Genomic DNA, 13,074 nt, shown 5'->3' on the forward strand with positions numbered 1-13,074 from the left:
TGACACAAGGGGGGTGACTTCATCGAGAGGGTGCGGTGGTGCTGCAACATCTGTAATAGGTTTAAAACCCAACCCAATTTATGGATTAAATAAAACAAATTAAAGGCTTGCGGAAGGAGAAGGAGTCCCGAACCAAATCTTCCACTGCCAATCCCAAAGAGCCATAAAGCATTCAGCAGATGCCCAAGCCCCTCCACTAAATGCGTAATCCGTGGATGGCAGCACCTGAGCACTCGACTGTAAAATTTATTGATTGCACAGAAAAAAGGCCTTGGGCCGTGCCCCTATCTATAGATGCCCCCCACACACACACACAATATTTCAAGTTTCTATTGCACATCGAATGCGTGTGGGGGTTTTATTTTTGGGAGAAGTCAACAAAGTCGAAGACACAAATAGCAAACAAAATTGATGGATCAGCTATAAGAAGTAGATGGTATTATAATCACTTGCAGTACATTGCAGGATGTGACCTATTTTTTTTAGCAGAAATACAGCAATTTCCATAAGTATAGCTCTGTCAATAATTGGACGAAACTATTGCAAATGTGGCATATACAATAACTGTTATAAGTATACCCCAAGGCATTGGAAAATATACTATAATGGTAGGTCCAGTAATAATTCAGTAGACCCCATGGAAACTGCTGCAAAAGGTGCTCCTCCGAGTGCCCCTTGAGTACTTGTGAATATTCACACCCAGCAGTTTGTAAAACTATTCGCTATTCGCTGTACATACTATGAGAACCGCAGCACCACAATTTTCCTGGTCTTCTAAGTGGTGGTCTGCTCGTTGGTGGATGGATGGGTGGTCTGGGTGGGTGGATGAGTGGATGTATTTGTGCGTGTGATTGACATGCATTCTCATTGAATTATTAATTATGTAATGCGAAACCAATCGACTGCAATTTGCATATGGAATGAGCCTCACACGCTCACAAAGTCTAATTAGAGCTCCCTGCCTGCTCTGCTCTGCTTTTCTCTGTCCCATCCCGCGTGGTGGGGGGTGAATGAAAATTGCACAAATTTGCATAACATATAGAGCGATATTTATATTTAAAGTGCAGCAGCAGTACAAGTTTTCAGAACTATGGTTAACCCGTTAGAGAGCCACTGACGACTTTGTCATGCAAATGGAAATGTCGGAAAAAGGTTCTCCTGCTTCTCCTCCTTCTACTTCTCGTACTTCTTGTTGTTGTTTTAATTGCATTCAAACAAATTGGTCACTTAGGGAAAATTGTTACTTGAAAATGCGAAAATTAGTTTGTTTTCCACACAGTCAAATTAATATTTTATTAGTTGGTTTATTTTTGTTTTGAACGTTTTCCATATTCTTCGTTCGCTTTCCACCTAGAATTTCTGTTCCTGTTTATTTAAAGACAAAAACTGTTCCGCTCTGTCATGTCATGCAAAAAAAAAAACCACCACACGTATTCGATTGAGAGCGTTGGAACCGGAGCCTAGGGAATACGACAAAAGCCGGCTACAAAACAAACACCACCCACAGCCAACAGCCACAGTGTGAATCAAAGGGGAGCACCAGAAGACAGGCTAAAAACGAGACGAAAAAAATAGAGAAAAAAAATGTGAAACCCAGCAAATGTTTACATAATATGGACCACAGCTCCATCTGCAGAAGCAGACGCAGAGACCCTCCAGATCCCAGATCCCAGACGGTAGACGTTCCAACGGTAGGTGTGATGTTTGAACTACACTCGACTGGATGCTGCTGCTGCTGCTGCTCAGACAGACTGGCTGGTTGCTTGCTTCTTCACTTTACTTTAACTTCACTTTGCTTCTGCCGCTGCTCTTGTTGCTCCGCTTTGCTTTTTCTGTTTTACGGCCACTGTTTTTGCCTCAGTGGGCACCCATCCTCATACTCATCCCCTACTCATCCTTAGACTTATTCACAGCTGCGTTCTCATCCTCATCCTGGCTGGAGCAGCACTTGGCAGAGGCAGAGGTGGAGGCAAAGGCAATGGCGATTGCGTTGGCGGTAGCGGTGCACTGGTGTTATTAACATTTCTGTTGACATCCTTTGCGTTGCGTTTTCTGAACAGTAGAAGGGGTACTCTACTAGAAGGATGCTAGACATACTGGTACCCTGGTATTGTCTTAAGATCAGCGTGTGCTTTTTGGGAATAATTTGAGAATGGCATTATTCAAATCATTTCACAGTCTGTTTGTGTTCTGTGTTACGAATCATTTGGATGACCTCTAGATGCATCTTTATATCATTAGTAATTTCATCTTATTGTAGCTTCCATTTTGATTTCAAACAGATAACAGGGTACAATCATCGTCTATGCCCGCTTAAAAGCACAATTTCCTTTTGCTTTCTTTTCCCTTTTTACTCGTTTTCATTCCCCTCTCACTGTGTGTGTTTGGTAATTTTTTTTTCACCCCTTTTTATGTGTATGTACTTAGCTGCTTTCTCAACTCGCAATCTTTCCAAAAACGTGAAACATTTTCATTTTACTTTAGTGCATACGAATGTATTTTTATTTTTGTATTTTTTGCATTTTTGAATGCGCCTCAAAGACCCAAGAAAAATACAACAAAAACAAGCTTCAAGAATTTATTAATGTACATACGAGTATGAAGTATACGTATAGTACGACGAGTATGAATTTATGTATTGTTGACATATTGAGAGATTGTGGCAATTTGGACCAGACGACACCATTTAAAAAGCCATTAGGGCCTCCACCTCTGGCATCGTCATCGTCATCGCCATCGCAGCGCATAATTGCCGGGCACAATGGAGTCCCAGTACCACAATCCCATCTCCCTTTACGAGTCAGTATCGTAGTTCTGTCTGTGTAGTAGGCCAGTTATCAAGTAGACCAGATGTCGCTACTCCGTCTATATCTGGTAGTCGGAGGATATTTCAGCTGCTGCCTTGCTGCCTATGTGCTGCATGTGGATTATTTCACCTTCGTGGTCGATGATGCCAAGGTAATTGTCTCGCAAAGTGCCTTCGTGGAGCAGGAGCAGAACCGCAGTTATCTGTCGGGACACTTGATTTTCAATCGATCGCTGAACGAAATTACGATGCGTTCTTCAATGAACATCAGTCGCTCTCGAATGCCGGAGGTGCGGCTCTTCGATGTCAAATTGAATGTCTGTCATGTTATCAGCAATGTTTACAGGAATCGATTTGTTCGAATATTCTACAATAGTTTTGCCTCATTTGTGAATGCGAAACCCGTATGTCCCATTAAGCCGGTAAGTAGAAAAGAAAATATCCCTAATATATTTATTAAACTTTCTTCAACAGAATTTCAACTACACTTTGACTCGCGCCTATTTAAACGAAGAAGTTCTGCCCGAGCTCCTGCCGCAATGCTCCTTCCGCATGAATCTCAATTTTCAGCACAAGTCAAAGCCTCTGGCTCACATGCAATTGGATGGACGATTGAATAGAGCATAATGGATTACCAGTGTTAATTCCAAGAATTTGTGGCAATGCAGATTGGTTTGGGATTGTGCTGATCCCCTGGCACCTCAATAAACTGGATATATGTATGATCATTAATCATTTCCCTGAACTTTAATTTCCCATACTTAGAAGCACGAGTGAAATATGTAAAAGAGAATGCTGGTGAATGCAAAAACGAAATACAGAACGCAGATGAGTGATATCTTGAAATAGTTTAGATCTAGCGAGTACGTTCCGCTTGGACTATTTAAATTATAGAATCATTCTATATCAATAGCTATCCATGGACTAATAGAATAAATACATAATTATGCAAAATAAAACGCTTGTCGTTTGTCAACTGATTCTGTTGGCTCCAAAGGGCATTATAGCATAAGCGTTAGCCATGAACACTTTGTTTTGGATCATCATCAGTTCATCTGTCATCAGCCTCATAAAGCCAGTCATTGCTGAGGAAATGACAGTGCACTTTGACGAGTTCGTCTTAACATACTGGAAGCCTGACATTTTCGAAAGGGCCGATTGCCAGCTGTTCCAAAAGGACAATCGGAGCTACGTGAATGGTGAATTTGTGTTCAAGCGGAATGTAGGGGAATTCAGTGTACGCACTGCCATGGACTTTTGGAAACCAAACAATCAGAAAATGAAAATTTACGACGTTCGTTTTGATGGGTGTCTACTGCTACGAACTGCTCACAAAAATCGGCTCTTCAATATATACGTTAAAAGCTTTCGAAAGCATGCAAATGCTAATCTCATTTGTCCCTTTAAGGCGGTGAGTAAATGCTATTGAAAATTGTAATTCATATTTCATTCTAATTCGTTTACCACAGAACTTTAGCTACACGTTGACCAATTGGCAATTAGAGACACAGGATCTACCATCGTTTATTCCAGTTGGTAGATTCCGCACGATCACGGAATATTTTACCCAGAAACAATTGGGTGCGCGTTTCGTCACGCAGGGGAAATTTATAGCCAAGAACTAGATTCAAATAAATCAATATTTAAATTTATAATTTATTAAGAATATACCATGGAAGATTCTTCAATAAAAACAGGAGATTTCAGAATGTGTAACGTTCTTTTAATAAATTGTATTTGGTTTATTCTTTGGAGAAAGTTTTAATACTTCTTACGTTATTTAGTAAGAAATCACACTGGGAGAGAAAAAGATATGCTCTATGAGCTTCCTACCCAATTATTGCGTATTATACCTGTAGTTTGCTATTATAAATCTTTTGAAATATAGAGCAGAACATTGAGAAATTATAAAAGCAAAAAATGCAAATAATCGCACATCTAATTGTTGACACAATTGGACACTGTTCAATGGATTATTTCAAAATGAAAATCAATCCCATGACCCTTCAATTGCACCTCAATCAACATTATATTCGAAACATTAGCCATGATCTGTGCTGTGTTGTGGATCTGCTGGTTTCTCGTCATAAATGGCGCGGTGACAGGGCAGCGGAATTTTCGGGTTATCCTCGATGAGATCAGCGTGTCGGACCGTGATCCGGACTTAATGGAAAAGCTGGAGTTGCAGTTGTACCAGCGGAATAATCGGAGCTACGTCAACGCTCAAATAATATTCAAACGTAACTTTAAGGATATGTCTGCGCGCACCGCTCTGGATTTTTGGAAGGGCGGACATACAAAAATGAGACTATACGACGTACGATTGGATGCGTGTCTCTTCCTCGATGTGTCCCACAAGAATCGTTTCTTCAACATCTATGCCAAAGCCCTAAGAAAATATTCCAACCTGAGTTGCCCCTTCAAGGCGGTGAGTGCGGGACAGATAAGAAAGCTTTTAACAATCATTTTCATTGTTATTCCCATCGCTTACTGCAGAATTTCAACTACACGTTTAACCAACTCTATTTTGATGAACAGGAATTGCCCTCCTTCATTCCGCTGGGCGTCTTTCGGGCCCTCATTGAATATACAAGCAAACAGAAATTGAGTGTTCGTATTATAATTCGCGGTAAAATTGTGCCCAGATCTTGACTTCTGTAGTATATTTTGAACCAAAAGGTTAACATTATGTGCAATTTGAAGAAAAGTTTCAATAAAGTCGCTGAATAAGGATTGCCAACCTATAAAATGGATTCCATAGATTCATTACATCCTCCAGCATTTGTTATTAGAGGCACATCCCTGTCTTTTTTGATGGGGGTATACAAATAGTTTTGTTTTCCTAAAAATTTGTGCGGTATTTTTGTCTGGGAATGATTACGAAATTAAATAAATGCTTCCGCCCGTTTCACGCATAATAAATATTCCATCCGATATTTATACCCGGTACTCGAAGAGTAAATAGGGTATACTGTATTTGTGCGAATAACGGTTGTATGTAACGCACAGAAGGAAACGTTTCCGACCCCATAAAGTATATATATTCTTGATCAGCATCAATAGCCGAGTCGATTGAGCCATGTCTGTCTGTCCGTCTGTCCGTCCGTCTTGTTTGTCGGCTAGTTCTCAGAGACTATAAGAGCTAGAGCCACCAAATTTTGGCTCCAGACTGCTGTATGCTCACACTGAAACCAGTGTATTTCAAAAATTAGCCCTGCCCCCGCAAAAGGTCGAAAACCTGCCAAACCTACAATTTTGAAGATAAAAGAAAACTAAAAACGCCATTCCTTAGGGAATGACCATATCTATCAGATCACCAAATCCGATTGGATCATTATTATGGCCACAATGAAGAAATTAATTTGCAGTGGCTAAACCCACCCCGTCCCGCAGCTTATATTTTTTGCTTACACATTCTCTCATTCACACTCTGCTTCGCGGAGTTTGTGGCCTCTGCCTCTGCCTCGGCCGCGTCTCTGCCCTGACTCTGCAAAGTGTGTCTCTAGGGGAGGGTGGCGAGCTAAAGGAGCGTGTTGGCGTGAGTAGTGTTGTTGATGTAGATGACAGATGAAGAAAAAATGTAAAATTTGACAAATAAACGCTAAGGTGCAGATGTAGTACTGAGTGCCGGGTATAAAAGTTGTGACGCGTAAGAAGCGTCTCACACGTCCCTTCTCGTTTAGAATATTTTTAACAACAGCTTAAATAGCAAGCCATCAAATCAAATGATTAGACAAATATTGAAATGATTTTTGACTCCACTCCACTGAGCTCTTTAATCGACTCCTGTGGATTCCCGTGTCAGTATTATATTTTTAGCTTTGCCATGAGCTGGTCTTTGTTTTGGATCTGCTGGTGCGTTTTACCAAAGGAAGGGTGGACAGAGGAGCGCCACTTTGAGTTTGTTCTTGATGAGATCAGCGTGACGAGTCTCGACCCGGACTTGGTGGAAAAGTTCGATTGTCAACTGTTCCAATTGAACAATCGGAGCTACTTCGATGTTCAATTGATATTCAAGCGTAATCTCAAGGACTTGAGAGTACATAACACTCTGGAGTTTTGGAAGCCCAACAATAAAAAAGTCAAATTGTATGATGTACAATTTGAGGGTTGCTCTTTTCTGGGAGCTGAAACTAAAAGTCGTCTGTTGAACATTTACGCAAAAAGTATTAAGAAACACTCTAATTTAAGATGTCCACTCAAGGCGGTAAGTCCTAAACACTGTTGGAATTTTAAATGTCATTTAATAATTTCATAATCATATTCTGCAGCACTTTAATTATACGATAAATCAAATGTTCTTAGATGAACAGGAATTTCCTTCGTTCGTACCGCTAGGACCATTTCGAACTATCATAGAATTTTCAACCAGACAGGGCATAACTGCACGTCTCACAGTAAACGGCAAATCCATAGCCAAAACCTGAACGGTGCACGTGCCGCAACAATATGATACCCAGAAATCAGTTTATATGAAGAATTAATTTTTTGTAAATATAAAAAACATTTTTTAAACTTATATTTTATATTCACGAATTTGCAGTTAATGTATGTATGAAAATTGAATTATTGTCCTCTAATGGACGTTTTTAATACATAAAATAAATGTGTTACAAAGATATGAATGAACATTTCTTTTTACAATTTCCTATCAGAGTCGCTTTTTTCTCTGGATGTATTTATAACCAATTCACCAAGGGGTGAGAGCGTACGGAAAGTGGTCGAAACGCAGAGCGGATGCGAGGCAGGGGAGTAATTTATAATAACACACAAAAATATTTTGTATAACAACAAAATAAAATAAATATCCAATTAAAATGAAATACTTTTTCAGATTTTTATAATGCATTCATTTATGCAAATGGCCCACTATATGAATAATGATATCATGACCGAATTTATTGACAAATAAATACAAATATATTGCACGAACTAAAGGAGTACATTTCTACCCTTAGCTATGGGCACTGTGTTTTGGATCTGTTGGGTCTTCATACTCTCTGTGGTGCCAAGGGATGGGAGAACAGAGCGTAACTTTCGCTTAGTCCTTGATGAGATCATCGTATCGTCGCTTGATCCGGACTATATCGAAACGTTCGCGTTTCAAATCGTGCAGATAAACAATCGGAGCTACGTTGACTCTCAGATGGTGCTAAAGCGTAGTCTCGACTATTTGGGTGCTCATGCCACGTTGGATTTTTCGAAGCAAAACAGCAAAAAAAATGCGACTTTACGATGTTCAAGTAGATGCCTGCCTTTTCCTCGGGGATAGTCACAAAAATCGCTTGTTTAGCATGTACGCAAAGGGTCTCAAAAAGCATTCAAATCTGAGTTGTCCCTTCAAAGCGGTGAGCTGAGCTGAGCGGTGGGTGAGTCTGTTTTGGATAAAAATTATTCAAGTAATCGCCTTCCGCAGAATTTTAACTACACGATGGACAAAATGTACATTGATGAAGAGGAATTTCCCAAATTTATACCCTTTGGTTCATTTCGATCTGTGGTGGAGTATTTACACAGTACGGGAATCGGTGCACGGACTGTAACGCGTGGACGATTTATTCCAAAAATGGCATAAAAGCCAACTGGCAGTAAAGTTTGAAAGTAAATCTTTTATGACTATCTGTTCTAGTTCTCCCTTATTTTATAGTACACAATATAGCTCGCAGAAGTATGTATTTTTATCAGCTATGTTCATGATATCATATATTAATTTACCCACAAAATAAAGTAAACATTTGTTATCAGCCTGGGACACAGAGATTGTTCGCGTATTGCGATACAGGGCTTATAGGGGCTTGCTCGCTAAAAACGAATAAAAACTTCATTCAAACTTCAAACATTCATTCCATTTGAACACCATGTAATATGGACACAAAATATGTATGGTGTTCAAAAATCGCTTTGGCCATCTATTAATGAAGGCAGTGATTAAAATGATTTTATTGGTTTTACACAGAGATGCGATTAAAACGAAATCAAAAGTTCATTTGTGGAATGAAAACAGTTTGAGTCTGAGACACAATTTTACGATATTTCAAATCAGTTCAGTTGAACAGACCCATTAAAATGAACGTTGTCTGGCACATGAATGTGGTTCCACTGTTTATTTGGACCATCCTGATGGGCAATGTTCGGGCAAAGGTGAATGTAAAATCATATAATAATAGCTGCAAGTGATTTAAAACCATTTTTCGTGTATCCACAGATTGATGCCTACTTCACCAAGATGGATTGCGTAAATCATATGCCGGGACTAATGCAAAATGTCAGCTGTCGTTTGGATCGAAAATCGCATGTCACCAGCTCATTCTCCGTAGAGTTTACATTAGCCAACACGGTAAAAGATGTCAACGGAACATATATTTTTGGTGTTAAGCGTGGCTCAACGGTTTTCAACTACACCACACTGGATATTAATTATTGCGAGGCACTCGAAGCATTATATTCAAACTATTTGCTCAAAATGATTGCCGATGAACTGCGACGCGTTACAAATTTTCCCCTGCACTGTCCTTTTAAAAAGGTTTGTGTCGCTTCATCGCGGGTGATAAGCATATATTTATGTCATTTCTCTTGCAGAATATACAATTCTATATCAAGGACTACACAATCGATACAAAGATGATACCAAGCTATGTGCCAGAAATTAATTTCGTATCGGACTGCACTTTGATAATCTCCCAAAAGAAGGCGTTTCAATTAATACTTTATGGTCGAGTTGCTCGTCGAAAAGCGGGGCGTTAAATATAATCTATTGGAGCGGAATAATGCATCTGGATAAAAAGAATAAAATATCTCTACAGAGTTGTGTTGCGATGAATCTTTTTTTTCTCTTCTTTTAGATAGGTATATGCGTATATTTGGCGCCTGGAACTACGATTAATATGTGCCAAAATTTCCCACTCATAATGTTTAATGTTTTATGCAGTGATTGATGGTGTTGTGTTTCCACATTTTCAGCTTTACTTTTTATATTCTGTTGACAACAAACACCGAAAAAATATGAGAACCCTTCAACACGAGGGCAGGGCGGGGTGGATGGATGGCTGGTGATGTGTATCCTTTTCGGATGGAAAATAAAGAAGGAGGTTATTACTACAAGCTTCAATGTAAATTTTCTTCGTAGAATATTTTTCCTGATTTTTTTTGTTTTCTGCAACGAACAGAACTTGATTACACGTGCGCTAATTTAGTTGCACGCGAAAACATGCGAGTAATCAAAACGGTTGCTGAAGTGCCAGCCAGAGCCTCGACTCGACTCTACTCAACTCAACTCGACAGAGCACCCACCGAGACTCCTTGGCTTCTGTGCCTTCCCTTCTCTTCCTCTCATTTCCACGATATACTCGTACCTGTCCCTTCCGACCAGGACACATCCTTAACCCGTTGACGTTGGAAATTTGAGTTCATGGCATGTTCATGCATGTTGCCGGTTGTTGGCCCTGGGCGCGTTCGCCGGCGCACACAAATTTAATTTATACACACACACACACGTGAACATATCTTTTTCCACACACACACACAAGCAGGAAGCAATATGCAATGTTGGAGGGGGGCGCAAAAAAATATGCAATAAATTTTTAATTTAAATCAAGCCATCACGCCGCGCCGTTCTCCGTCCCCCGAAAGTTCGAAAGGGATTTGAAGGTAAGTATATGATGAGCGGGTTGTGAGGGGATAGCAGGCATGGACTTATGGGTATTAACATATGAATGCAACTTTTGTATACAATATGTATTCGTGTACATTCGTTTACCTGTCTCTCTTCTCTCCCTCTTTGTTGGTTCTGGTAAAGCAGCAGCCGAATGCTTTTTGGTGGATGCTCCTTAGTTCTGATCGGGAATAACTCGGGTTTAGGTTCCGAGAAACACCGCCTACAAAGAGTGAAGAAAAAGTAATACTATTTAAAATTTTATTACTGGAAATGAGAAAAATGTTTGCCTTGCCTATTCTAAAAATAAAAACCCAACAGCATTTCTTCCATTTTAAGATTTAAAAGAAAAGTAAAAATGCTCAGATTACTTTTTCTATCTTTAGTATATTTTTCTTTAGCGATTAATACATACATAAGTATCTCATGAATTTTACATAAATTTAGATATCATCTCAGCAATAGTACTCCTAACATCCACGAATCCTCCTACTACTCCTCGTCCACGTCCACTTTGATGGTTTTGCAGAGATTCTGCAGCTGCTTGTTTGTCTCCTCCATTTCGGTGCGCAGATTGGATAGGCTGATCTGGATCTTGGCCATGCACATATCCCCGGCCTTAAGCTTCACCTCCTGGCTGGCCGTAAAGTCGGTGGCGTCCCGTCGTCCCTGCTGTAACAGACGACTGCGTGGCTGGCGGCGACTGTTGGTCGGTGGCGCCGGTTGGGGGCGTTCAACCAGCCGATTGGTGGCTGCCATGCCATCGTCGGAGCTGTCGCGTCCATCGCTAGGACTGGGGATCGTCTTGGTTTTAGTTTCCGGCATGCTTGCTCCGCTAATTTCTATTAATTTAACGATTTTTCAAAATGTTGACGGTTTTGCTGAGAAGATCCACTGACAATGAACTCGTACAAAAATTTGATATTTATGTCGTATACGTCTCTCTGGGTTGTGTGACTGAAGCGCATCGAATCGTATCCAAACTGTTTGACTTACTTATGACATAATGAACACCGCCTGCTTGGGCTCGAACACAGGATGTGAATGTGTGGGGATACGCTGGGGCAGAGAGCGGGTAGCAGGTCGCTGTGGTGCTGTGGGGCATGTGTGCGTTGGAGCATACCGTTGAACTTTAATTACAATTAACCGCAAATGATGTAGCGACGGCGGCGGCTCAGGCTTGCGGTCAGATTCAGGCCAGACGAAAACTCCAAGTCGTAAATGTGAATGAATCGACACGACTGTCAGATGCCCTGTGCCAAAAGCTCAGTTTGATGGATAGTCTTCATAGCTGAAGCCTCTTGAGCCTCTCCTCTCTTTTCTCAATAAGTTTTGATTTTAATCACAAATTAAAATCACAAATTCAAGCGAAATTCGTTGAAAATACTATTCTCAATATATTCAATTTTATTTTGAGTAACTCTGCACAGCTATTTATTGCAATTCCATTTAAATGTAGACACGTTTCCATTTGTATCATGTTTCTGGAATATTTAATAATTTATAATTTCATGGTTCCACAAAAGAATTGATATCAAAAGTCTGTTGCAAGGATTAATTTCGGTTTCATCCTTTTCGTAATGGTACAGGGTATGCCACACACACAAATTCTCAAAAAAAGGTGGACATAAACCTATTAAAGTACAAGGATCAAGCACACACACGTCGGACTGCAAGGACCACAAGGAACAGTGACTTGAGCGAACAGGCTCTCGGGTCTGGCCACATGGGAGGACATGGCATGCAATGGTCGACTCAAATCAACTCGACTCCGACTCCTGCTACCCATCTGCTGAGCGAGGGCAGGGAGGCACGCAATTAATTAAAAATACATGCACCGTGAACGAGTTTCAGGCATCCTGCCACAGCCTGCTGCCTCCTGCAGCGGTATTAATTTGACCGCAAAATAAGCAAAGTATCCGGTGCCCAGGACAGCGTACATTGTGCTCGACCATCGCTAAATGCATTACACTCGAGACCAGAAAATTGGTGTCGCTTTTTTCTCTCTCTCTCTCGTTTTTTTGTTTGTTTGTTTATTGTTGTTGCTGCGAGTCTAAGTGGTCAACATGTGCTGCCAGGAGTCCAGCTCCTGCGACTCCTACTATTACGGCGACTGCTTCTGCGAGTGCTCCTGCTGCTGACTTCTGCGTAAACACCATCTATGGATGTGTGTGTGTAGTTGTCGAGGGAAAACAAATAGAAAACGCAGCCAAAGAAACTAAAACGAAGAATGGACATACATAACTACCCAAAGTCGAATACACTTGCCAGGATATATTTTCCAGGAGTAACTTTTATCACATATCAACGAAAATGCAACGGGTTCTTTCTCCCAGAGTCGCTTAGCAATCAACGAGGAATTTCAGTGTGAAATTTGTATATGGAACAGCAGGGAAAATACTTTCTTAGTACCCAAAGTCAAATACACTTCCCAAGAAACATTTTAAAGGAATAACTTTCGTTAAATTTCAGCGAAAGTCTAACTGATTCTCTCTCCCAAAGTTGCTTAGCAATCAGCGGTGAGTTTTCATGTCTGTTTTTATTTACTACTGCCTGCGAAATAATTTCTTAGTGCAGAACAAGACGCATAGTCAATAAAAATTTATTAATATATATA

The 13,074-nt window shown here is 40.4% G+C and overlaps 6 protein-coding genes across 8 annotated transcripts in view; 4 read left to right on the forward strand and 2 right to left on the reverse strand.

Moving 5' to 3' along the window:
* The window catches only part of LOC117902757, a 41,301-nt gene that overhangs the window by 15,772 nt on the left and 12,455 nt on the right, over positions 1–13,074 (reverse strand). For all 3 annotated transcript variants that reach the window (XM_034814348.1, XM_034814349.1, XM_034814350.1), the window contains one exon: positions 10,563–10,680. The gene's annotated coding sequence lies outside the window, so the exon portion shown is untranslated. The remainder of the gene's footprint in view (positions 1–10,562; positions 10,681–13,074) is intronic.
* On the forward strand, positions 2,836–3,633 carry LOC117902764. The gene is made up of 2 exons (XM_034814356.1): positions 2,836–3,228; positions 3,281–3,633. The coding sequence occupies exons 1-2, from the start codon at positions 2,851–2,853 to the stop codon at positions 3,431–3,433; spliced, it is 531 nt and encodes a 176-aa protein (XP_034670247.1). The 5' UTR covers positions 2,836–2,850; the 3' UTR covers positions 3,434–3,633.
* Positions 3,791–4,431, forward strand: LOC117901105. Its single transcript, XM_034811737.1, has 2 exons — positions 3,791–4,217; positions 4,276–4,431. The coding sequence occupies exons 1-2, from the start codon at positions 3,828–3,830 to the stop codon at positions 4,429–4,431; spliced, it is 546 nt and encodes a 181-aa protein (XP_034667628.1). The 5' UTR covers positions 3,791–3,827.
* On the forward strand, positions 4,854–5,458 carry LOC117901108. The gene is made up of 2 exons (XM_034811741.1): positions 4,854–5,234; positions 5,303–5,458. The coding sequence occupies exons 1-2, from the start codon at positions 4,854–4,856 to the stop codon at positions 5,456–5,458; spliced, it is 537 nt and encodes a 178-aa protein (XP_034667632.1).
* Positions 8,868–9,560, forward strand: LOC117902762. The gene is made up of 3 exons (XM_034814355.1): positions 8,868–8,947; positions 9,012–9,329; positions 9,386–9,560. Exons 1-3 carry the CDS (start codon positions 8,873–8,875, stop codon positions 9,548–9,550), a joined length of 558 nt encoding a protein of 185 aa, XP_034670246.1. The 5' UTR covers positions 8,868–8,872; the 3' UTR covers positions 9,551–9,560.
* Positions 10,921–11,353, reverse strand: LOC117902765. Its single transcript, XM_034814357.1, has one exon. The coding sequence runs from the start codon at positions 11,280–11,282 to the stop codon at positions 10,950–10,952; it is 333 nt and encodes a 110-aa protein (XP_034670248.1). The 5' UTR covers positions 11,283–11,353; the 3' UTR covers positions 10,921–10,949.

The sequence above is a fragment of the Drosophila subobscura genome, chromosome U (genome assembly GCF_008121235.1).
Source record: "Drosophila subobscura isolate 14011-0131.10 chromosome U, UCBerk_Dsub_1.0, whole genome shotgun sequence".
In the NCBI taxonomy this organism is placed as follows: Eukaryota; Metazoa; Arthropoda; class Insecta; order Diptera; family Drosophilidae; genus Drosophila; species Drosophila subobscura.

What these genes read in the sequence shown, in the direction of transcription:
- LOC117902762 (XM_034814355.1), top strand. Translation starts at nt 8,873, where the DNA reads ATGAACGTTGTCTGGCACATGAATGTGGTTCCACTGTTTATTTGGACC. An exon ending in TGGGCAATGTTCGGGCAAAG is followed by an intron (nt 8,948 to 9,011) that starts GTGAATGTAAAA and finishes GTGTATCCACAG; the next exon opens with ATTGATGCCTACTTCACCAA. An exon ending in TGCACTGTCCTTTTAAAAAG is followed by an intron (nt 9,330 to 9,385) that starts GTTTGTGTCGCT and finishes TTTCTCTTGCAG; the next exon opens with AATATACAATTCTATATCAA.
- LOC117902764 (XM_034814356.1), top strand. Translation starts at nt 2,851, where the DNA reads ATGTCGCTACTCCGTCTATATCTGGTAGTCGGAGGATATTTCAGCTGC. An exon ending in CCGTATGTCCCATTAAGCCG is followed by an intron (nt 3,229 to 3,280) that starts GTAAGTAGAAAA and finishes TTTCTTCAACAG; the next exon opens with AATTTCAACTACACTTTGAC.
- LOC117902765 (XM_034814357.1), bottom strand. Translation starts at nt 11,282, where the DNA reads ATGCCGGAAACTAAAACCAAGACGATCCCCAGTCCTAGCGATGGACGC.
- LOC117901105 (XM_034811737.1), top strand. Translation starts at nt 3,828, where the DNA reads ATGAACACTTTGTTTTGGATCATCATCAGTTCATCTGTCATCAGCCTC. An exon ending in TCATTTGTCCCTTTAAGGCG is followed by an intron (nt 4,218 to 4,275) that starts GTGAGTAAATGC and finishes CGTTTACCACAG; the next exon opens with AACTTTAGCTACACGTTGAC.
- LOC117901108 (XM_034811741.1), top strand. Translation starts at nt 4,854, where the DNA reads ATGATCTGTGCTGTGTTGTGGATCTGCTGGTTTCTCGTCATAAATGGC. An exon ending in TGAGTTGCCCCTTCAAGGCG is followed by an intron (nt 5,235 to 5,302) that starts GTGAGTGCGGGA and finishes CGCTTACTGCAG; the next exon opens with AATTTCAACTACACGTTTAA.